Source organism: Vulpes lagopus, chromosome 15 (assembly GCF_018345385.1).
Source record: "Vulpes lagopus strain Blue_001 chromosome 15, ASM1834538v1, whole genome shotgun sequence".
Taxonomy (NCBI): Eukaryota; Metazoa; Chordata; class Mammalia; order Carnivora; family Canidae; genus Vulpes; species Vulpes lagopus.
In genome coordinates, this window is record NC_054838.1 from 8,880,112 (window position 1) to 8,903,605 (window position 23,494).

The 23,494-nt window shown below is 37.4% G+C and overlaps 1 protein-coding gene across 5 annotated transcripts in view; it reads left to right on the plus strand.

Moving 5' to 3' along the window:
* Window positions 1-23,494, plus strand: part of UEVLD (UEV and lactate/malate dehyrogenase domains) — a 50,544-nt gene that overhangs the window by 5,535 nt on the left and 21,515 nt on the right. For 4 of the 5 annotated variants that reach the window (XR_005983868.1, XR_005983869.1, XM_041729758.1 and 1 more), the window contains exons 2-6: window positions 5,090-5,155; window positions 11,974-12,137; window positions 15,448-15,583; window positions 16,261-16,379; window positions 20,353-20,455. Coding sequence is in view for 3 of the 5 variants with exons in the window: in XM_041729758.1 (XP_041585692.1) it covers window positions 5,090-5,155; window positions 11,974-12,137; window positions 15,448-15,583; window positions 16,261-16,379; window positions 20,353-20,455 (588 nt within the window). In the remaining 2 variants the exon portion in view is untranslated. The remainder of the gene's footprint in view (window positions 1-5,089; window positions 5,156-11,973; window positions 12,138-15,447; window positions 15,584-16,260; window positions 16,380-20,352; window positions 20,456-23,494) is intronic. The other variant, XM_041729757.1, reaches the window with a different exon arrangement.

Sequence of the window (23,494 nt, forward strand, 5' to 3'; positions counted from 1 at the left end):
TAGTATGTATTTTTATGGCTGAGTATGTGTTCTTTATTCTTTTTATGGCTGAGTATTCCATTTTATAAATATCACATTTTATCCATCAGTTGATGGAGATTTGGCTTGTTTTCACTTGTTGTCTATTATGAATAATGCTGCTTTGAACAATAGTGTACACTATGGACATATGTTTCCACTTTTCTTGGTTACATAGTCGGAATGGAATTCCTGGGTCATATAGTAGCTTTATGCTTAGTCTTTTGAAGAACTGCCAGTCTTTTCCAGAGCAGCTACACCATTTTCTTACCAGCAGGGGTTTATGTACACAGGGGTTCTGATTTCTCTACATCCTTTCCCATACTTGTTATTGTTTTTTTTATTATGGCTTGCCTTTAAAAAAAAAAAAAAGATTTATTTAAGAGAGAAAGAGAGAGCGAGTTGGGAAGAGGGGCAGAGAGAGAATCTTGAAGCAGACATCCTGTTGCACACAGAGCCTGACAGTGGACTTGACCCCACAACCCTTGAGATCGTGACCTGAGCCGAAACCAAGAGTGAGACTCTTATTTGACTGAGCCCCCTAGGCACCCCCAGCCCATCTTTTAATTACAGTATAAATCCTTCAACTTTTGTGTGTTTTTTTAAAAGATTTTATTAATTTATGAGAGACAGAAGAGAGAGAGGCAGAGACACAGGTAGGGGGAGAAGCTGGCTCCATGCAGGAAGCCTGATGTGGGACTCGATCCCGGGTCTCCAGGATCACGCCCTGGACCAAAGGCAGATACTTAACCGCTGAGCCACCCAGGCGTCCCATGTGTTCTTTTATAATACTGTTTTTGGCTGTTCTAGGTCTCTTGCATTTCCATATGAATTTTAAGATCAGTTTGTAAATTTTGTGCAAATTTTTATTTTATTTATTTTTTTAAGATTTTATTTATTTATTCATGAGAGACACACAGAGAGAGAGAGAGAGAGGCAGAGACACAGGCAGAGAGAGAATCAGGCTCCATGCAGGGAGCCCGATGTGGGACTCGATCCCGGGACTCGAGGATCTCGCCCTGGGCCAAAGGCAGGCGCTAAACCACTGAGCCACCAGGGATCCCATCGTGCAAATTTTTAAAAAGCCAGCTGGGATTTTGATAAGGATTGTTGGGGAATATTGCCATCTTAACAATAGTAAGTCTTCTGATACCAGGGATGGCTTCTCTTTCGGACCTTCGATCCCGGGACTCGAGGATCTCGCCCTGGGCCAAAGGCAGGCGCTAAACCACTGAGCCACCAGGGATCCCATCGTGCAAATTTTTAAAAAGCCAGCTGGGATTTTGATAAGGATTGTTGGGGAATATTGCCATCTTAACAATAGTAAGTCTTCTGATCTATTAACCAGGGATGGCTTTCTTCTACTTAGATATAAATTCTTTCAACAAAGTTTTGTAGTTTTTACAGCAAGTTTACGTGTTAAATTTATTCCTAAATGGTTTCTTTCTTTTTGATACTATTGCAAATGCAAATGTTTTCTCAAATTCATTTTCAGATTGAGAAAGATTCTTTTTTTAAGATTATTTATTTATTAGAGGAAGAGAGAGCATACATATGAGCTGGGAGAGGGGCAGAGAGATGGATAAACAGACTCATTGTGGGGCTCAATTTCAGAACTGTGAGATCATGACCTGAGCTGAAGGCAAATGCTTAACCAACTGAGCCACCAAGGCATCCGGTTTTTTTTTTTTTTTTTTTTTTTTTTTTCCCCTTTTTTTTGGGAAAAAATTTTTTTTTTTTTTTTTTTTTTTTTTTTTTTGGGGGGGGAAAAAGGGGAAAAAAAAAGGGAAACCCGGGGGGGGGCCCCCCCGGGGGCCCAAAGGGGGGGGGAAAAGGGGTTCGGGGGAAAAAAAAAAACCGGGGCCCATTTTTTTTTTTTTTTTTTTTTTTTTTTTAATTTTTTTTTTTAAATTTTTTTTTTTAAATTTTTTATTTTTTCCCCGGGAAAAGGGGGGAAAAAAGGGGGGGGGAAAAAAAGGGGGGGGGGGAAAACCCCGGGGGGGGGGGAAAAAAGGGTTTAAAAAAATTTTTTTGGGTTAAACCCGGGCCCGGGCCCCCCAAAAAAAAAATTTTTTTCCCCCCCCTTTTTTTATTTTTTTTTTTTTTTTTTTTTTCAAAAAAAAGGGAAAAAAAAAAAAAAAAAAAACCCCAAAACCCCCCGGGGGGGAAAAAAAAAAACCCCCCTTTTTTAAAAAAAAAAACCCCCTTTTCCCCCCCCCCAAAAATTTTACCCCCCTTTTTTTTTTTTTTTTTAAAAAAATTTTTTTTTTCGGGCCCAAAAAAAAAAAAAAAAAAAAAGGGGGGGAAAAAGGGGGGTTTTCCCGGGAAGGGGGGGGTTGGGGGAAAAAAAAACCCCCCCCCCCCTTTTTTTAATTTTTTTTTAAAAAAAAAATTTTTTTTAACCCCAAAGAAAAAAAAAAAAAAAAAAAAAAAAAAAAGGGCCCCCGGGGCCCAAAAAACCTTTTTCCCCTTTTGGGGAAAAGGGAAACATAAAATTGGGGAACCCCCCCCTTTTTTTTTTTTTTTTTTTTTTTTTTTAAAAAAAAAAAAAAAAAAAAAAAAAGAGAAAAAAAAAGGGGGAAGGGGGCCCCCGGGGGGAAAAAAAAACCCCCCCCCCGGCCCCCCGGGAAAAAACCCCCCCAAAAAAAACCCCCCCCCTTTTTTTTTTTTTTTTTAAAGTTTATTTCTATTAGTAATCTCTACATACAAGGTGGGTCTCGAACTGATGACCCTGAGATCAAGAGAGGTCATGCTCCACTGACTGAACCAGCCAGGTGCCCCTCCCTGCCTTTTTTAGTGTCTAATGGTGACCCACATTCTTTAGCTCTTCATCTCTTTCCTCCATCTTCAAAGCTAGCAATGTTGCATCTCTCTGACCATCCTTCTATAGCCATATCTTTGCTTTTAAGGACCAATGTAATTATATTAGGCTTACTCCAATAATATAGGATAATTTTCCCATCCCAGGGTCCTTAGCTTAATTGCATCTAAAATGTCTCTTTGTCAAATAAAATAACATATTTATAGGTTCCAAGGATGAGGGTATTGGGCACCTTTGGAAGCCATTATTCTGCCTGCCATATGATTGATTCTCAATTATTAATAACAAAGTTTAGTTATTATCTTTAGTTAATGTATAGTTACTTAGAAGTGAAGATTTTACTTCACTGTCTTTCAGAATTTCTGACCACAACCCAAACTCGGAAATGTTTTATATCATGACTCTGTAGACACATAACTGACTGTGTAGACTCTGGCATTTTCCATTCCATTCCATTTCATTTAAAAGCAAGTGTGGATTGAGACTCACTAAATTGATTTTAGAGCCCACAGATTAGTCAAAACACACAGGTTTGAGAGACTTTGTTGTATGTGGGTATGTTTTATATTTGAATTAGTTGCATTTAGAAATGTACACTCAGATTTAGGTATTAGAAAATTTGAGGAGTAGTTGAAGTATTTCTTAGGAATACTACTTTCATATGTGGAAGAAATGATTAAATTCTAGCCCAGCTGTTGCTAGCCTCTCTTGATTAGCACCTCATTATTTGGTGCTGCAGAAGTGCCTGAGACGGGGGCTGTTAACAGCTACTATTTATTAAATGCCTGATATGTTTCCAGACGTTTTATCCACATTATCTTACATATTTTTTTTTACAACCAAAGCTGTGAGGTGTTACCATCTTCATTTTTCAGATAAAGAACCCGAGGCTCAAAGAGTTTAAATAACTTGCTCAAGTGCACAGGAAGTTAGGGATGGAGTCGGGTTTGTACATATGTCTGTCTTGCCCGTTGTTCACGTATGGCTTGTTCTTTTAAATGTCTTTCTTCAACATAAAGACTTAAAATTAAAACTTCATTATACCAATTAATTCTTATCTACCTCCCAAAGCAGTTGGGTAGTTTGAAACCAGAGGTAAAAAAAAAAAAAAAAAGGTAAAAAAAAAAAAAAAGAAACCAGAGGTAGTGTTTCCTATATTCAGTTCAGAGATGAGGGTCTTTAATTTTCAACCACTGTGTCCCGGTCATTGATGGGTAAGTCGAAGTTTCAGGGACATGAAGGTGGAAAGAAAGTTGAGAATAATGGAGTTAAAGAAACCAAAGAAGATAATTAGTAATCTTTTGAAAAGGTCACTTTAAAAACTGAAGCTAGGGATCCCTGGGTGGCGCAGTGGTTTGGCGCCTGCCTTTGGCCCAGGGCGCGATCCTGGAGACCCGGGATCGAATCCCACGTCGGGCTCCCGGTGCATGGAGCCTGCTTCTCCATCTGCCTGTGTCTCTGCCTCTCTCTCTCTCTCTCTGACTATCATAAATAAATTAAAAAATTTAAAAAAAATAAAAAATAAAAAAAATAAAAACTGAAGCTAAATAAATATAAAAACTGAAGCTAACATTTTTTTTCTGATTATAAAGTTATTGTCTGGTATCTGAAAGTAATTATAACTGATTTGTTACACATGACAATTATTTGATAATGCCCCCACATTTTAAAATCCTAAACTTCTTAGATGTGTTTTCACATTATCTCATTTGATCCTTATGACAACTTTATGATACAGTATCTTTATTTTACAGATGATGAAACTGAAGGTCAAAGAGATTGAAGTAACCAAACCTTGCATGTGTCTGAGTGGGAAAAGTAGGCCTAGAACCTGGAATTTCTTTTTTTTTTTAAAGATTTTATTTATTTATTCATGAGAGACACAGGAAGAGAGGCAGAAACACAGGCAGAGGGAGAAGCAGGCTCCCTGTAGGGAGACCGGTGCAGGACTCAAGCCTGAGAATCCACGATCACACCCTGAGTCAAAGGCAGATGCTCAACTGCTGAGCTACCCAGGCATCCTGGAACCTGGGATTTCTATGTCAAAGCGCTTTGTGCTCTCAGCTGTCCTCTTGGCTTCCTAAGAAAACAATATATAGTAATTTCCTCTTGTCAATATATTTACAGATTCCTAGATGATGAACTTTAGAAATTATGTGTGCTTCTGTATATGTGTATGTGCATGAACAAACTTTAATATTGTTTTTTCTATTTTTGAGTACATATTTTGGGGCTTTTTTTTTCTTTCAGTATTCAAAGATAGTTCCCAGAAAGACCTGCTGAATTTCACTGGCACTATTCCTGTCATGTACCAGGGTAAGTGAGAAAATGTGGGAATTTTGTAAAAGAGCAGTTTCACAAGAACTTATATTTGTTTAGTTCCATAACATTCTCAAAGTATTTTCACATGTATGTATATATGACCTGTATAGAACCTTATTGGATATAGCAGAATGCCGTCCCATTCAAGGTGGCCTAGCTTAATATCTACAAATTCAATTCAGTTCAACAAGTACTTACTGAGTGCCAACTATGTGCCTATACTCTGCTAGGTGCTGGGGTACAGAGGAGAGAGTAAGACAGACGTTGGGGAGGAAGACCTTCCTCTGCCCTGTGGTCCTTTTAGCTGGATTTCAAATCAAATTGACATGAGACAGATGAAAAGGAGAAATTCGAATTTAATAGGCACGCATATGAGGAATGCACACAGACGTGCGATTCCAAAGACAGTGAGGTAGCATGAAGTTTTTGTGAGCTAAGGAAAGGGAAGAGGCCTGTGGACACAAAAGGGAGAAAGACCATTAGCAAGAGGGGAAAGGAGATGCTTGGAAAAACAAATATTGCCCTATTATGCAGATAATGTTTTTAGGTAAAGGGGAGTCTCTATTAAGAGTACTCTTCCTGTGAATAGATAAAGAAGATGTGGTTTATGTATACAATAGAATACTACTCAGCCATTAGAAATGACAAATACCCACCATTTGCTTCGATGTGGAACTGGAGGGTATTATGCTGAGTGAAATAAGTCAATCAGAGAAGGACAAACATTATATGGTCTCATTCATTTGGGGAATATAAAAAATAGTGAAAGGGGATAAAGGGGAAAGGAGAAAAAATGAGTGGGAAATATCAGAAAGGGAGACAGAACATGAGAGACTCCTAACTCTGGGAAACAAACTAGGGGTGGTGGAAGGGGAGGAGGGTGGGGGGTGGGGGTGACTGGGTGATGGGCACTGAGGGGGGCACTTGATGGGATGAGCACTGGGTGTTATTCTATATGTTGGCAAATTGAACACCAATAAAAAATAAATTTATATATAAAAAAAGAGTACTCTTCCTGGAATATACCCTTTTTTCCAGAGTAAATATAGGCATTTGAGAGGGAGACAGCTTTTCCAGCATCTGCTGTATTTCAATTACTTTTAACTCAAAATAATCTTTATGGCAAAGTGGCCCATCTTGAGCAGCATGCCCTGAGCCCCTGCACAGACACAGACCTGCTCCTTGGAGAGTTCACTTTGCTTTCCCTAGTAAAATGCAAGGGTCGCACCTTTTTCTCCACTGCATCAATGTTTTATTCCTCTCCCTTCTCCTCTGTATGATGTCCCCATTCTATGGGTGAAACTGAATCTTAGCCTAGTCAAGTGATTTACCTAAGACCACACAGCTGGTATTAGGCTATAACTTGAAACTCCAATAGTACATTTGGGGGTCATTATAGCTCAAAGGAAGCAACATCTTTTCAGGTAGCCTGACAGGTTAAAATAGTTAAGTGTTTGCCTAGCAAAACGAAACATCACTAGCTCCCCTATACTTAATTCTTCCTATATGTGCAGACCTACTTCCATCAGTGTTCAACAGGACTAACCTTTCAGATAGGTATCATAGGTGATTGCTTATATAATACGATGTAAAGAACACCAGTGAAGCATTGGTTCTAATATATGTCTCTGAAGGGGTGCCTGAAATTCCACAACTAAAAATTTATTCCTCTTTTAAAATGCAAATAATCCCAGGAAGGATGTTATCCAAAATCACTAATACACAGTGTTGTGTTTATAGAAAATGCTTGATAAATGTTTGTTGAAGGTCAAGTTCATTTATTTGATTACTGACTACCAAAGGAATTTGCTGGGCATTTGAGAGAGGAAGTGCCCTTAAAAATGGGCTGAGGAGGGTCTGAAAACAAATGGGGAGAGTTTGCTCCTTTGCAAAAGATTCAATTCTAGACTATGGGAATATTCTGCCCCCAAAAAGACGCCCAGAAGCTATATTTTGGGGGACTTTTTTTCAAAGTAAGTGCTTCGTATGGTATTCCCTAGACTTTTACAAACCCTTTCTAATTTCTTCCCCTCCGTGATGACTTATTGCCTGGGGCTCACTCATGTTTTATTCTGCCTCTGTTCATGTCCCACCGTGACACCTCCTTTGCCACAGGAAGTGCATAGGAATTCAGTTTGGTTTTTATACATAGGAATGTGGTTGGAGATGAAAGTAGATAGCAGTGAGCTCTGCAGAATTTGAAGAATTTTTATTTTCCTCCTTTTCTCCTGCCAAGCTCTCAGACTCTTTTCTAGCTGCCTCAACACCTTTATTCAGATATGATCCCCATTACCTGTGTTCTGCATTTATTATGATTAGGTGTTAAAAAAGAGAGAGAGAGAGAATTATTGCCCACCCCAATGATTGATTGGTTGATTGACTTCATTCCTATTAGCCACCCCAGTGATGTCAAGGGCAGTTATATTTTACAGAGGAGCTCATGAATTTAAATGAATCACAGCTTAGTAGCATTTCAGTTTCAAGGACAATGTGGGAAAGTAACAGGAAGGCATAAAACTTACTTTAATATCATTGGTATGATGACCCTCATTGGCATTCTGCGTCTCCAAGAGCCAAGAAGTTATTTCACTGATTCTCACACTGGGTCTTCCAAGGTAGTAATGGTACCTGCAGTATCTTCATTTTTTCAGTACATTCTTTTTTCTTCTTTGCTTTTGAGTAGAATTATATCAACTCAATATAATCCACGCTAGTTATTTCCTGTTGATCAGAAAGTCAGAATGTATTATCTCTCTTGTCTGTAAAATGGTACAATAATAGAGCCTCACTCTAAAATTAGGAGGATTAGGGGATCCCTGGGTGGTGCAGCAGTTTGGCGCCTGCCTTTGGCCCAGGGCGCGATCCTGGAGACCCGGGATCGAATCCCACATTGGGCTCCCAGTGCATGAAGCCTGCTTCTCCCTCTGCCTATGTCTCTGCCTCTCTCTCTCTCTCTGTGTGACTATCATAAATAAATTTAAAAAAAATTTTAAAAAAATAAAATAAAATAAAATTAGGATTAAATGAATTACTGTAAGTAAAGCTCTTGGCATAATGCCTGGCACATAATAAATGTTTAATAAATTATTAATTGTCTGCCTATATTTTTCACTTTCTAGTTTTATTAGTATAATAATAATATATACTCACGCTAAAACAATTTAAACAATTGAGAAAGGAAGTGGTTAAGCTTATACCTAACTTTCCACCCAGTCCTAATTTCCCGAATAAATCTTCCATCAGTATTTCCTTATGTATACTTGCAGACATTTTCTAGATTATTTATTATCTTCAAGATAGTGTCAAGGTTGTGATGACACTTTTTCTTCATCCACTCATTTAGAGATGTGTATTCATCTTAATAAGATGATACCCATCTGAACTTTACTTACAGCTAAGTTAAATTATATTTTTATGATATAATTACTTCAGATCCAAGAACTCTACCAGCAGTTCTGACTCTTTGGTAATGAATTACTGAAACCTAAATGGGCAGGGTACAAGGCAGGACATTTGTCGACCAAAAAGAATGGGAAAGAAGGAAGAAGAGAACAAATCAATAGTGAATCTTACCAGTTAGACACAGGAATCCTGTTCACTGGTTGCTTTGCCAAGCATGGGCTATTCAAATGCATGGATGTTGCTGGGGAGGCGCATTGCAGGAGGCAGCAGATCCTTGATCAATTAGGAAGATACCATCAATAGACATTCCTTTTCTTTAATGTGTAGTGATTAGTGGCACCATCAGGATTTGTCCTACTTCTTCAGCAATATTATGAAACAAAAAAAAATCTGCATGGTCTAGAACAGTGGCTTTCTAATGTTTTGATTGTGACGCATAATAAATAGTTTTATATACATAGCTAGCATACACATGCACACATACACACTATATACACGTATATGAAACACTATACTACCTGTCATATATTCTATTTTCTTTTCAATTCCATTTTAAAATATTGCTTGCAGCCTACTAAATTAATTTTGTGACCCTACCAAATTAATTATTGTGGCCACAATTTGAAAAACACTACTTTAGAGAGTATATAACATTCGACAGAGTACTTCTGGAGGAATTTGATGGTGTGTCTCAGTACCTGTCAGTCACTTTGTGGTGCTATGATCACATGACTTCATAATCATAGAATTATCTATCATCAATAGCTATGCTTATACCCAAATTGTAAATACTTAGACACTATGGCGACAGATATTAACTAGACTTATGGATCATTTTGGGGTAAATACAAGTAATTATGGTAATAACAAGTGGTAATTACCACAATAATATTGTGGTAATAACAAGTCATTATGTTGTACAGTGAAACTAATGTTGTATGTCCATTATATCTGTTTTTAAAATTGTTTTTAAAACTGAGACAAAAGTAGAGGAGGAGTGTGATTCTGAGAACTGATAGGAAAAAATAGACCCACAAGTATCAGGACATTTCTATACTGATTTTCAATCCTACCTGCACATTAGAATTACATGGGAAGCTTTTTTTTTTTTTAATTTTTTTATTTATTTATGATTGTCACAGAGAGAGAGAGAGAGGCAGAGACACAGGCAGAGGGAGAAGCAGGCTCCATGCACCAGGAGCCCGATGTGGGATTCGATCCCGGGTCTCCAGGATCGCGCCCTGGGCCAAAGGCAGGCACCAAACCGCTGCGCCACCCAGGAATCCCCTTACATGGGAAGCTTTTAAAAAAATTCTATCCACACCCCATCCCACTGAATCAGTAACTTTGGGGGAGTGGCCTGGCTATTGGGATGTTTCCAAGTACCTTAAGTGAGTCTACCATGCAGATATGGCTGAGTATCATTGTATCCTTAGAGAGGAAGCAAGATGAGAAAAGCTGTCAGCGGGAGGAGGATTTCCTTAGCAAGAAAAGGATTGCAGTGGAAAATAAAACTTTTAATTTAGACCCGGCCTATTTCCAAAATGGGTTTTAGGTATATTGCAAAAATTGCCAACCCTACGTGGTACCATGTCATGTATTTTTCTAAGCATTTTACATATCTTAACTAATTCCATCCTCAGAGCAACCTTGTGGGGTAGGAGCTATTATTATTACCGTTTTATAGATTAAGGAATTGAAGCACAGAAAAGTTAAGGAATTTGCCTAAAATCATATAGCTAGTCATGGGTAAAACTAGAATTTGAACCTAGACATTCTTGCTCCTGAGCAGCCATATTCATAAATACGGTGAAAGACATGCAGTAAGACTATGAAAGCAGGAATGACTATCAGAAGATACAGTAGAACAGCTAAGGTAACTGATCAGATTTGTAGTTTAAGTTTGGTTTTGCATTTTTATTAGGTTTAGCTTTGGGCTTCCTGGCAATCAGGGCAGTCAGTGGGCATAATGTATGTACGTGGCTTTTGTTCTCAGTAGGCATAATGTATGTACATGGTTAACAATGGAAAAGCATGCATGCCTGTCTCTTGGTATGCCATAATTTAAGAACCACTAGACAAGGGGACTGATAAGGTTATTTTCAGGTCTACGTTCTATGTTACCTAACCCAGCTCATTCGCAATTAATGAGGAACTTGAAGGTCAGTATCAAATGTATCAAATTCATCTTTGTTAATTCATCCATTTTTTTAAAATTTTTTTTTATTTATTTATGATAGTCACAGAGAGAGAGAGAGAGGCAGAGACACCGGCAGAGGGAGAAGCAGGCTCCATGCACCGGGAGCCCGACGTGGGATTCGATCCTGGGTCTCCAGGATCGCGCCCTGGGCCAAAGGCAGGCGCCAAACCGCTGCGCCACCCAGGGATCCCAATTCATCCATTTTTAATTTGTTCATTCACTCTTATATAAGAAACTTCTTGTCAGACAGTATGTTAGGCACTATACTTGATGCAGGGGATCTAGAAATGAATAATACATAATCCCCTGGAAGTTTACAATGTGAAAGGAAACACAGACCTGTAAGGAGATAACTTCAGTGCAGAATAAGTATAAAAATAGAAGTGTCTGCTGCTTTTCAAAAGAGTTGCAATAGCTCCATTTGGGTGGAACAAAGAAGGTTATGTAGAAAAGATGCTGTATCCCAAATTCCTGGCATAGTAGCTCCTGTAAATATTTATTGAATTTAATTAGATGAACTGGCCATTGTCTTATTTAACTTTCTTCAAGTGTTATGCTGGTGCTTTACACCATGGGAACATGAAAATGGAGAAGTAGGCCTTGATTTATACAAATCCTTTACATATACACTTAACTACAGATCTTATTTTTTTTAAGATTTTATTCATGAGAGACAGAGAGAGAGAGAGAGAGAGAGAGAGAGAGAGGCAGAGACACAGGCAGAGGGAGAAGCAGGCTCCTGTGGGACCCAGGAAATTTAACAAAAATCCCCTACCCCTGGACAAGCAGAGCAGGACTAAGGTAAAATGTAATTCAATCGGCCACCTGCTTGTGGACCTACCACTGTGCAACTTTCTGCGTATCCCATTGGCCATTGGCCCCTATAAAGCTGCTACGCCTCTTAGTCTCAGGGTCCAAGTCCCTGAGTCCCTGTACTGTACCGCTGTGTCAGATATACTCAGACCCAAGCTCGAGCTTGTAAATAAACTCTCGTGTGTTTGCATCGGTGTCGGCTCCTTGGTGGTTTCTCAGATTCGCGATCTTGAGCACAACAGCTCCATACAGGGACACCCTGGGCTGAAGGCAGGCGCCAAACCCCTGAGCCACCCAGGGATCCCCTAAACTACAAATCTTAAAATGCCACCTTGCTGTATCATGAATGTAATGTGCATACTTCGTCATTGTCTGAAAGTGTGTTTGTCTCAAATAGGTAATACCTATAACATACCAATTCGTCTGTGGATTTTGGATTCCCACCCGTTTGCTCCCCCCATTTGCTTCTTAAAGCCAACCGCAAACATGGGAATCTCAGTTGGAAAACATGTGGATGCTAAAGGCAGAATTTACTTGCCCTATCTTCAAAACTGGAGCCATGTAAGATCAATTTGGATTTTCTTTTATGAGTCTTTATTTTTTTGAGTATTTCTCTTTATCCTAATGGTACAAATAAGTTACTGAATTTTCTTTCAATGGTATTTCTCACATGAACTTTAAAAGTAATTTGAAATTGAGCTCCCTGGAGTCACCCAAGTTCCAGAACCCCAGTGGCAAAAAGCAGCCTGCATGAAGTGCTGTCTCTATTACTGGGAGCTCAATTATTTGGAACCAACTATTATTTGCTCCCCCTCTTTTTATGGTTGTTTACTGCTTGATAAAGCACATGAAAAGCTACTGGCAAGATAATGGACACTATTTCTTAGTCCCTCCTTATTAAAGATTCTTATGTAATATATGTATTTATTTGTAGTTTTGCCTGCTTTTTACTTTTATGTAAATTGAATCATACTGTATATAACCTTCTGTTATGTGTTTTGTTTTAACTGAACATTTTTAAAAATTCATTCACAGTGATATATGGAACTAGTTTATTTAGTTCATAAGTTTTCACATTATGCAGTTTTGTTTTCTGCATTTTTTTCATCTACCATTATGCTGAGCACTTCTCATTTTAAACAATATTTTCAAAATACATGGTCTTTAATTGGTTACCTGATACCACATAAAGATATTGGCATTATGTATTTACAAATTGCTCTATTGTTAGAAATTTAATAATGAGCATCCTTAAAGATAAAGATATGCAAACATAAGGGTGTATATATCATAAATCTTTAATAATTTAGTAATGATAAATCTCTAGGAATGGAATTACTGGATCAAAGTTTATAAATGTTTTGAAGGCTATTCTTACATATTGCCAAATTGGCCTCCAGAAGATGGACAAAATGTATGTCTATGATCACTTGAAATCAGCATAGAATACCTCTTTTTCAGCACCCATGTTCTGGCAGAAAGTATTATTACTAAAACAAAACAAACTTTTGCTTATCTCCATATATTTATTTAGAAGGGTATATAATGTGTTCTCATTTTTGGAAGTAAGATTTTTATGAAAGGATAATTTATAATATATTTATACGTATCCAAGAAGTTGTGGGACAGGAATCCTTGAAAGAGACCAGGGATAGATAGGTCAAGGGTCAAGTATAGCTGGAGTAAAGGATGGTGTTAGGATTACAACTTTTTATTTTATATACATCTCATAAGAAAGCATGCAGTTATGGGCATGTTTTACTTTGTTTTTATACTTTTCTGTATTTTTAATATGTATAAAACCTTTAAAAAAATAAAATACAAAAAGAAGTGATGCACACCAAGTAGTTGGCAATGGAGAATAGGTGGAGGAACATTGACCTTTTACTTTATGAATTTGTAGGTCATTTGCATTATTTGGTGATTTTAATAAATAAGATTGAGAGATCAACGTGATAAATTAGGCATAATAAAAATTTGTCAGTTGGAGGGACTTTAATGTTTTTCTGTTATTTGAGAAATTGAAATCTTTCTCATATATTAATCAGTCATGTATGTTCCTTCTTTTTTGAATTGTCTTCTGTCTCCATCCATTTTTACCCTTTTTTTTTTTTTTAGCTATCCTCAAACAGTATTTTGACATCTCTAGCCTATTGTGGGAATTCATATTTCCTGTTTCCCTTTTCTCATTTTCACTTGCATCTCTTTTCATAGTTTTGTTTGTATGGTAAATACTCAGATAATAGCCTAGCTGAGGTTGTGCTTGACTTCAGACAATATTGGTTTCATTTTACTATTCTGAACCTTTTTATTATACGCTAAAACTAGATTTTTTAAAAAGATTTTATTTATTCATGAGAGACACAGAGAGAGAGGCAGAAACTTAGGCAGAGGGAGAAGCAGGCCCCCTCCAGGGAGCTTGATATGGGACTCAATCCCAGGACCCCAAGATCACCATGTGAGCCGATGGCAGATGCTCAACCACTGAGCCACCCAGCTGCCCCTAGTTTTCTTTTTTTTTTAATTTAATTAATTAATTAATTAATTAATTTTTAAGATTATTTTATTTATTCATAGAGACACACAGGGAGAGAGAGAGGCAGAGACAGAGGCAGAGGGAGAAGCAGGCTCCATGCAGAGAGCCTGACATGGGACTCGATTCTGGGTCTCCAGGAGGTGCTAAACCGCTGCGCCACCGGGGCTGCCCCTCTTTTTTTAAAAATAGAATTAGAACTAGTCTTAAGAAGACATTACATTATTTAAATTGTCCTATTTAAAAGTACTACAGTAACTTTAAGTTCCTCGTGTGGTTGGAATTATAATTATGTAGTACAATTACACAGAATTTTGGAGTTGAAGGAATCTAGAAATGTCTAGACCAAGGATTACAGACATTTTCCATAAGAGATTCAATGTGCTGTGTTAGACCTATATTTTAGACAATATTTACTAACATATTTAGGGGTGAAAAGGTATTGGATCTGCAATTTATTCTCAGTTGGTTCAGAAAAATATGGAGAGGGAAAGAGACTGAGAAAATATGTGCTAAAATGTTAACATTTGAGTGATCTGGGTGAAGAATATATGAAAATTCATTGTACTTTTTTGCAACTTTTCTGTAAGTCTGCAATTATTTCACAATTAAATAAGTAAAATAAGGGGGGGGGGTGCACCTGGATGTCTCAGTCGGTTAAGCATCTATCTGCCTTCAGCTCAGGTCATGATCTCAGGATCCTGGGATGGAGCCCCTCATTCACCTCCGTTCCCTGCCCAGTGAAGAGCCTGCTTCTCCCTCTCCCTTTGCCCCTCCCCCTGCTCGGTTCTCTCTCTCTCTCTCTCTTTCTCTCTCTCTCAAATAAAATTACTTTAAAAAGTCAAATAAAAAGATAGGCAGATGGTTCCTGAACATATAAGTACTTTGCTATAAGCACATTCATGTTATTTTCTCATCTTTCGGAGATGTAGACTAGCATTTCTCTAATTTTCAGTTAAAAGAATTAAGTAATTTTTCGGTTAATACTATCATGTAATTTGTATGGTAGTTTTCCAAAAATAAGAGCATAATGTAAAACTTTCTTTTAGTTAACTTTAGATAATGTATAGGTTAAGAAGGTAATATTCTTTTTTTTTTTTTTTTAAGATTTTATTTTATTCATTCATGAGAGAGACAGAGAGAGAGAGAAAGAGGCAGGCAGAGGGAGAAAGCAGGCTCCCCGTAAGGAGCCCAATGTGGGACTCAATCCCGGATCCCCAGGATCACGCCCCAAGCCGAAGGCAGACGCCCAACCACTGAGCCCCCCAGGTGTCCCAAGAAGGTAGTATTCTTTAGGAAATTTTTTGCATAACTTTTCCTTTTGTGTGTGTTCTGCAGCCTAAATCTGTCATTGTTGGACTAATTAAAGAAATGATTGCCAAGTTTCAAGAGGAACTTCCCCTGTATTCTCTATCATCATCTGATGAGGCACGGCAGGTAGACTTGCTAGCCTATATTGCAAAAATCACTGAAGGTTTGTATTTTTTGTTAATCAGAGAGTTATGAATTTACATTTTCTCACTAACATCTTTTACTGTCTGCTACTGGATTTCTATAAATAAAAATATTCATGTATCTGTACATATCTGTGTTGAATCAAAAATTCTTTCCTATACATCTGTCATAGGGTGTTACCATATAGTTCCAATGAATGTGGTTTCTTAAAATGTGAAAGCTTACTCTTATACTGACAGATAAAACAATTTGTGTTTGTTCAAAATTACTTGATATATATTAATGATCCCAAACCTTTTTCATTATATACTTAAGTATCTTTTTGCCTCATTCAATATTGGGCCAGAAAATCTCTGATTCTCCATGTTTCTCATTGAGGATAAGTCAGATACCCACACTTATGAAAGTCAGTAAGGCATTGAACATTTTTGCCTTATAGACCAGAGCAGTAAGAATCAGAATGTTTTTCAGAATTATGGAAATCCTATTTTTTAGTCTTAGGCTCTATTGAGGAGAATATTTACTGAGATTCCTGTTTGTCTTGCATTTCACTTGTTCAAGTATTTTTGAATGCTTATGGAGTAGCATCATGTTTTCTGTCCAAGCTATTGAAGGTTGGTGTACTTTTTTAAGATGCTAAAAAAGATTTTTTGGTATTATTTCAAAACTCTCATGATAATTCACTTTTATTTCTAGGTGTCTCAGACATAAATTCAAAGAACTGGGTAAATCATGAGCATAAAACCGTCAATAAAATTACTGTGGTTGGAGGTGGAGAACTGGGTATTGCCTGCACATTAGCAATCTCAGCAAAGGTATGTAAACATAGTGGTTAGATATCCATCTATCACATTGCTAGACTTTTAGGTAGTTTGTGTTTAACATACAAGAAATAATGGCTTCATTTTGTCATGTGGAAAAAACTCATTTTACCTTAAAATGTATTTAGTAACTTGGCAAAAAAAACACAAAAAAACAAAAAACTGAAAGCTCTCATCAGGAATATTGCTTCTTAATTAGTACTTGGAATAGGCTTTTAAAAAGTTATTTGAAATAAATAGATGATAGATATAGATAGATGATAGATAGATAGATAGATAGATAGATAGATAGATAGATAGATAGATAGATAGAGATTTGAACAGGATCCCTGGGTGGCTCAGCGGTTTAACGCCTGCCTTCGGCCCAGGGCGTGATCCTGGAGTCCCAGGATCGAGTCCCACGTCAGGCTTCTGCATGGAGCCTGCTTCTCCCTCTGCCTGTGTCTCTGCCTCTCTGTGTCTCTCATGAATAAATAAATACAATTTTTTTTTTAAAAAGTGATTTGAACAATGGGCTCATCATCCTATTCCAAGGGAAACCTCAACCTGACATTCATCTGACTTGTCACCAATTCCTTTGTGCTTTCTTAGTCATGCTGCTTTAATTAAGCTCTTATTTAATGTAATACTTAATTTTAGCTCTTTCTAAAATTAACATTTTTTTCTTAAAGATTGCCTTTTCTTGTGTAATTATTCTATATTCTCTTAAGATAATAATTTCTAGGGATCCCTGGGTGGCGCAGCGGTTTGGCGCCTGCCTTTGGCCCAGGGCGCGATCCTGGAGACCCGGGATCGAATCCCACGTCGGGCTCCCAGTGCATGGAGCCTGCTTCTCCCTCTGCCTATGTCTCTGCCTCTCTCTCTCTGACTATCATAAATAAAAAAAATAAAAAAATAAAAAAAATTAAAAAAAAAAAAGATAATTTCTAAGTTAATATTTTACACTAGCTTGAAATTTCTTTATTTTTTCATCAGTCCTTTTTACTAGATCTTTTTGTATATAAATTATTTTCAGGAAAGCTTAAATTCCCTTCCAGAGAAGTTCAAAAGACCCTCCAGGGTCCCAGTATCATGGTAACAGCATGTCTGTGTCTTTTCAGGGATGTAGCCCAGCGTAGAATAGCTGTTCCTCTCTGTTTATTTGGTAGCTGACATTTTGTTTTTACTTTTCTATTAAAATGTTGTCATCTAAGTTCTTTCCTTTTTACTTCAGACTCGCATATGTCTCAGAGATAGGTTCTACTTTAGTAAATAATTAAATTATATCCAGGGAGCTAGAAAATTTTAAAAGCTGGCTGTGTAGAACAACATATGCTGACTTTTGACTTCGCTTCATTTCCTCCACCCTCCATCTGAATATACTAACTAGTCAATCCCTCTTAATTGGAATTTGAACTATTTTCAGTTCCTTTGTTACTAAATAGAATCCTTCCATAAATACTGCTTTACGAGTTGCTTATTTTCTCCTCTGAATTTTCTTTTAGGTGTACATAATCTCAAAAACAGTACTAGTGAATCAGAGGGCATGAATGGTCTTTATGGCATGTATTACATATTGCTAGTTGCGCTTCAGAAAGGCAGATTTATGCTGCTCATAACAGTTATGCACATCAATCTGATTTTTTGACATCCTTAACAGTATTGAGTTTTATCAATTTTGTTGAGTTTTGGTAAGTACAAGAAGGCCCCTTAAAGTCATGTTTCTTTACCATCTCACTATCAGTACTCCTTTGTAAACTGTCCAAATGGAAATTTTGTTCCATTTTCTTTGTAAATATTAATATTTTGATACAAGATACATGCAATGTTATGATACAGTAGTAGTCATAATAATACCAGTAGTAGTGGTGGTCATAGCGCCAGCAACTGACCTTTACTGATTGAATGCTTACTAGGTGCCAGGCGCTCAGCTAAACACTTGACTAATTTTTACTAAATTTTACCTAACCCTATATGTTGGGTACTATCATTACTACCATTTTACAGATGAAGTTGCATAATTTGCCCAAAGCCACACTGTTAATAAATGGAGGCAGGATTTGAAGTAAGGCAGTCTATTTACAGAGCCTGTATCCTAAATCTTTACTACTCAGCCTGTGGCTTTCAGACCAGCAGCACTGATGATACCTGAGATCTTATTGGAGTTGTATTATCTAAGGTCCCACCCCAGACCTATGGAAACGAATCTGCATTTTGACACAAAACCCCTGGTGTCCCATGTGCTGCACTGATCTAAATTGTGATCCCCTCCCGCCCTTCTTTTTTTTTTTTTTAAGATTTTATTTGTTTATTCATGAGAGACGCAGAGAGAGAGGCAGAGACACAGGCAGAGGGAGAAGCAGGCTCCCTGTGGGGAACCTGATGCAGGACTCAATCTCAGGACCCCAGGATCATGACCTAAGCCAAAGGCAGATGCTCAACCACTGAGCTACCCAGTGGCTGAATGATGATCCCTTAAAGTATGGGAAATTCTGCTTTAAGCCATAATGTTATCCTGCTTCATTACTGCTATCGTCCTTACAGACAGACATTAGGTCATTTCTAGCTCTTTAAATATCCTTATACATGTTGTATTATGTTACCTATGTACTAATAAACTTGTAGGATAATTTCTATAAATGAGATAGATGGATTAAAGGAATTACCATTTTTAATTAGCAATAATCAAGCCTTGGATAAACCTCATTGGTACTGCGCAAAGCTGAAATTACTCTTTTTAAATTTTGGTAGAACTTGTCAAATTATCCTCCATATCAGTTGTACCAGTTTATTCCCATATCCATAGTATGTAAGAATGCCTGTTTTCCCACATTATTGTTGTTAAACTTTTGGGTCTTTCTGTGTCTCATAATTAAAAATGATAACTCAGTTTTCTTTGCATTTCTCTTTTGAGTGTAGTTGACAGTAATAAAATTAATAGGTACAAGTTATAGAGGACTTCTCCCTGCCAGCTCTGGGTCACACAGTAATCCTCATAGCCCCATGAAATAAGGCGAAGTTCAGTGACTTGCCCAGTGTCACAGAGCTAATACTACTATAGATGGGTTTTCTTTTGTACTTTCTGCCTGGCAGTCTGGTGGATCCCTGGGTATTCTTGCCTCTGTACCCTAATATAGGAAAGATCCTCAAACTGCTTACCACTTTAGAAGAAGACCTTCCATAGGGTACCTGGGTGACTCAGTTAAGCATCTGCCTGCAGCTCAGGTCATGATCTCAGGGTCCTGGGATCCAGCTGCACATTGGGCTTCCTGTTCAGTGGGGAGTCTTCTCCATCTCCCTCTGCCCCTCCTCACTGCTTGTGTTTTTTTTTTCTCTCTCTCAAATAAATAAATAAATCTTTAAAGAAAAGAAAAAGAAAAATACCCGTAAAGGTAACTTGACTCTGAGAAATTTCTGTGCCGTCATTTACAGTTAGCCTACTGTGGCAACCAGAGAGCCATCTACAGGCATGTGGAGTTTTTCCATTAGATATCTGGGAAGAGTTCTACATGATAATAGGATTTTATTTTAGATTTATTATCTTTTTTTTTAAAGAGAAACTTGGCATTGGTATTGACTTTCATGCTAGAAATGAGGCATTAAAATAGAACAAAAAATCACTCTCAGTACTTTCAAAATGGAAATTATGACATTAAAATGAAAACATAAACTCAAGAAACAGCAGCAAATGTATTCAGTGCACCAAATTATCTTAATTACTCCTGTCCCATCAAAGGAAATCTGCAATCTGTGACTTCTGGGTTAAGTCCTACTAGATCCCAATTTTCTGTTAAGCCTAAAGGATCATATTTCAAAAGTTCATAGTAGTTTCTTGCTTGCACATCCTTTTCCTGCTATTATATTACCTTTTCTTCATAAGACAGCATACGAGGCTGTGCATTCTCCTTTAGCTTCACTTCTGAATGAACTTAAATTGAGTAACTGGCTGTGTTTGTGTAATGCTGTATGTTCTTATTATACTGTACAGGGCATTGCAGACAGACTGGTCCTCTTGGACCTCTCAGAAGAGACGAAAGGAGGGGTAATGGACCTTGACATCTTTAGCCTGCCTAATGTGGAGATCAGCAAAGGTCTGGTTATTCTGCTTATAAGATGCTTGCCTCATATTTGAGTCCTAGAATTTTTTTTTAATACACTTTTTTTTAGAACAGTTTTAAGTTCATAGCAACATTGAATGGAAGGTTTCCCATATATATCCCTTTATCCCTGCACGTGGACAGCCTCCCCTATTATTAGCATTCCCCACTAGAGTGGCACAATTGATGAGCCTACCTTGACACATCATTAATCATCCAAAAGTTTATAATTTACATTGGGGTTCATTCTTGGTGTTGTACATTCTGTGGGTATGGACAAATCTATAATGACATGTATTTACCATTGTAGTATCTTTTACTGCCCCCAAAATCCTCTGTGCCCTGCCTTGAGTCATAGAATTTTAATGCTAAGAAGCATTAAAGATCACCTAGTCCAAGTTCCTCATTTTACATATTGGGGAAACTAAGATTCAGATAAATAAAGTGACTTATCCAAAGCCATACAGATTGTAATTGATTATATAAACAAGAGTCAGATGAGCAGATAACATTCTTATTGGTCAGAAGGATTTATTCTGTCTTTGACTTAAGCTACAGTACAAATTTGTTTTCTTTGGTTCCATGCTCATAATATATTGGTTAAGAGCACTGGTTCTAGAGTTGGGGGTCCGTCCCAACTCTGCCACATTATAACTCTGGCATTTGTCAGGTTTTATAACCTCTCAAAGTTTAGTTTTATCATCTACGAAGCGGGAATAATGCTTACTATATCTTGGTATATGTCAGAGTTAAGATTTTTACAAAAAAATGCATATGGCTTTCACCAAAAATATATTGTTAAAATAAGTCTTAATAAGAACAAAAAAGACTTTGTATTCTTTTTTTTTTTAAATTTATTTATTTATGATAGTCACAGAGAGAGAGAGAGAGAGAGAGGCAGAGACACAGGCAGAGGGAGAAGCAGGCTCCATGCACCGGGAGCCCGATGTGGGATTCGATCCCAGGTCTCCAGGATCGCGCCCTGGGCCAAAGGCAGGCGTCAAACCGCTGCACCACCCAGGGATCCCGATTTTGTTTTCTTAATAAATAAAAATATAAATGTTAGGAAAGTAGTTTTTATCTCATCTTAATTTAAATATTTGCATATATTTTATAATGTCCATAGTGTACTAATACAGACATATATGTAGGTAAATCCCGATTTGGGGATGTGGGCTTAAAATATATATATATATATTTTTTTAAAGATTTTATTCATTTATTCATGAGAGACACACAGAGAGAGAGAGAGAGAGAGAGGCAGAGACACAGACAGAGGGAGAAGCAGGCTCCATGTAGGACTCAATCCCGAGTCTCCAGGATCAGGCCCCAGGCTGAAGGCAGTGCTAAACTGCTGAGCCACCCAGTCTGTCCCCCAATTATTTTTTTCCAAAAATATTTTATTACTAGAGATGCATGATCAAAAAAACTGGAAGACAAGGTTAAAGCTAAAGTCAAATTGTAATATGTTCTAGTAGTTTGGCTTTCCTTATTTAGGTCCCCTGAATTCCTTGACCATATTTTCCCCCAAAAAATCAAGGTAGTCAGTCACAAGCCTGATTGTACTAAGAACAATAGTGGGTGAGAAAAGTTGAAATTATACCTGCATGATATACTTTGGGTGTGATATTTGAAGTAAGCTTCTGGATCCCTGTAGGATATAACCAGTTCATTTTCCTTGTCTAGAAAGAGTACAATATTTGCTTTAATGATCCTTTTGTAGGCATCATATAGAGGATCCCTTAGGGAACTGGTTATTCTCTTGTGCCTGTCATTTCCAAGTACTGAAGTTCTTAAGGGACCTTTTAACTCTTCCAAATCACTTTAGGAGACTTTAGTACATGGACTCTAGAGGTTGTGAGGCCTTTTAGGACCTGAAGAAATTGTTTCTTCCTATGTATCTCATTAACCATCAATAACTATCATTTCATGTAATTGAAAGAATAGACTCCTTGGAGCAGAGGTATAGTGTACTTGCTACCAACTAGGGAATGTTGAATGAGTCCACACTATCTTGGGGCAACTTTCATGTTCTTCTTGTTAATTTGGTTATATATTCCTGATAACACTATTTACTACTATTACATGAAGAATTTTATCTGTTTATTTATTTTTAAAGATTTTATTTATTTATTCCCAAGAGACACATAATGAGAGAGAGAGGCAGAGACACAGGCAGAGGAAGAAGCAGGCTCCATGCCGGGAGCCTGACGTGGGACTTGATCCTGGGTCTCCAGGATCAGGCCCTGGGCTGAAGGCAGCGCTAAACCACTGAGCCACCCGGGCTACCCTTGAAGAATTTTAAATATAATGTTAACTAACATCTCATAAATATATTCCATAATATGGAGAAGTACATTAATAATTTTGGGAAATTAAGGTCAGTAGTTTTGAGAATTTGAGTAATGCTACATCATGACAGGCATACAGGCATTGATGACTACAACCAACCATTGTAGAGTTATGCTTTGGCTTTATTTGGACTTTTTCAAAATAGCTATTAAAACATTTTGGGGAGGGATATATATATATATATATATGCAGATGAGTATGCAAATATGCATAACATATATATATATATACACACACACACAGTTATGTTTGTGTATGCATAGAATAAATCTGGAGAAGTACAAAGGAATAATTAAGAGTAGTTGCTTCAGGAGTCAGATGGGAAACTGGTTCTGCACTTGTTTTGTGAAGTTAATATTTTTATTCCTCTATTTTTATTTTGTACTAAAATACATGTAACATTAAATTTACCAATAGTGACATTTAGGGCATTCACAGTGTTGTGTAGCCATCACCACTATCTAGTTCCAAAATTTTCATTGCCCCAAAAGGAAACCATGTACACACTAAGCAATCACTCCCTGTTTCCCCTTTCCCCATGTCCTGACAACCACTTATCTGCCCTGTGGATTTGCCTATTCTAGATATTTCATACAAATGGAGTTTTCCTACATTATGTCGTTTTTTATGTCCGGCTTCTTCCACTTGGCAAAATGTTTTCAAAGTTCATCCATATTGTAG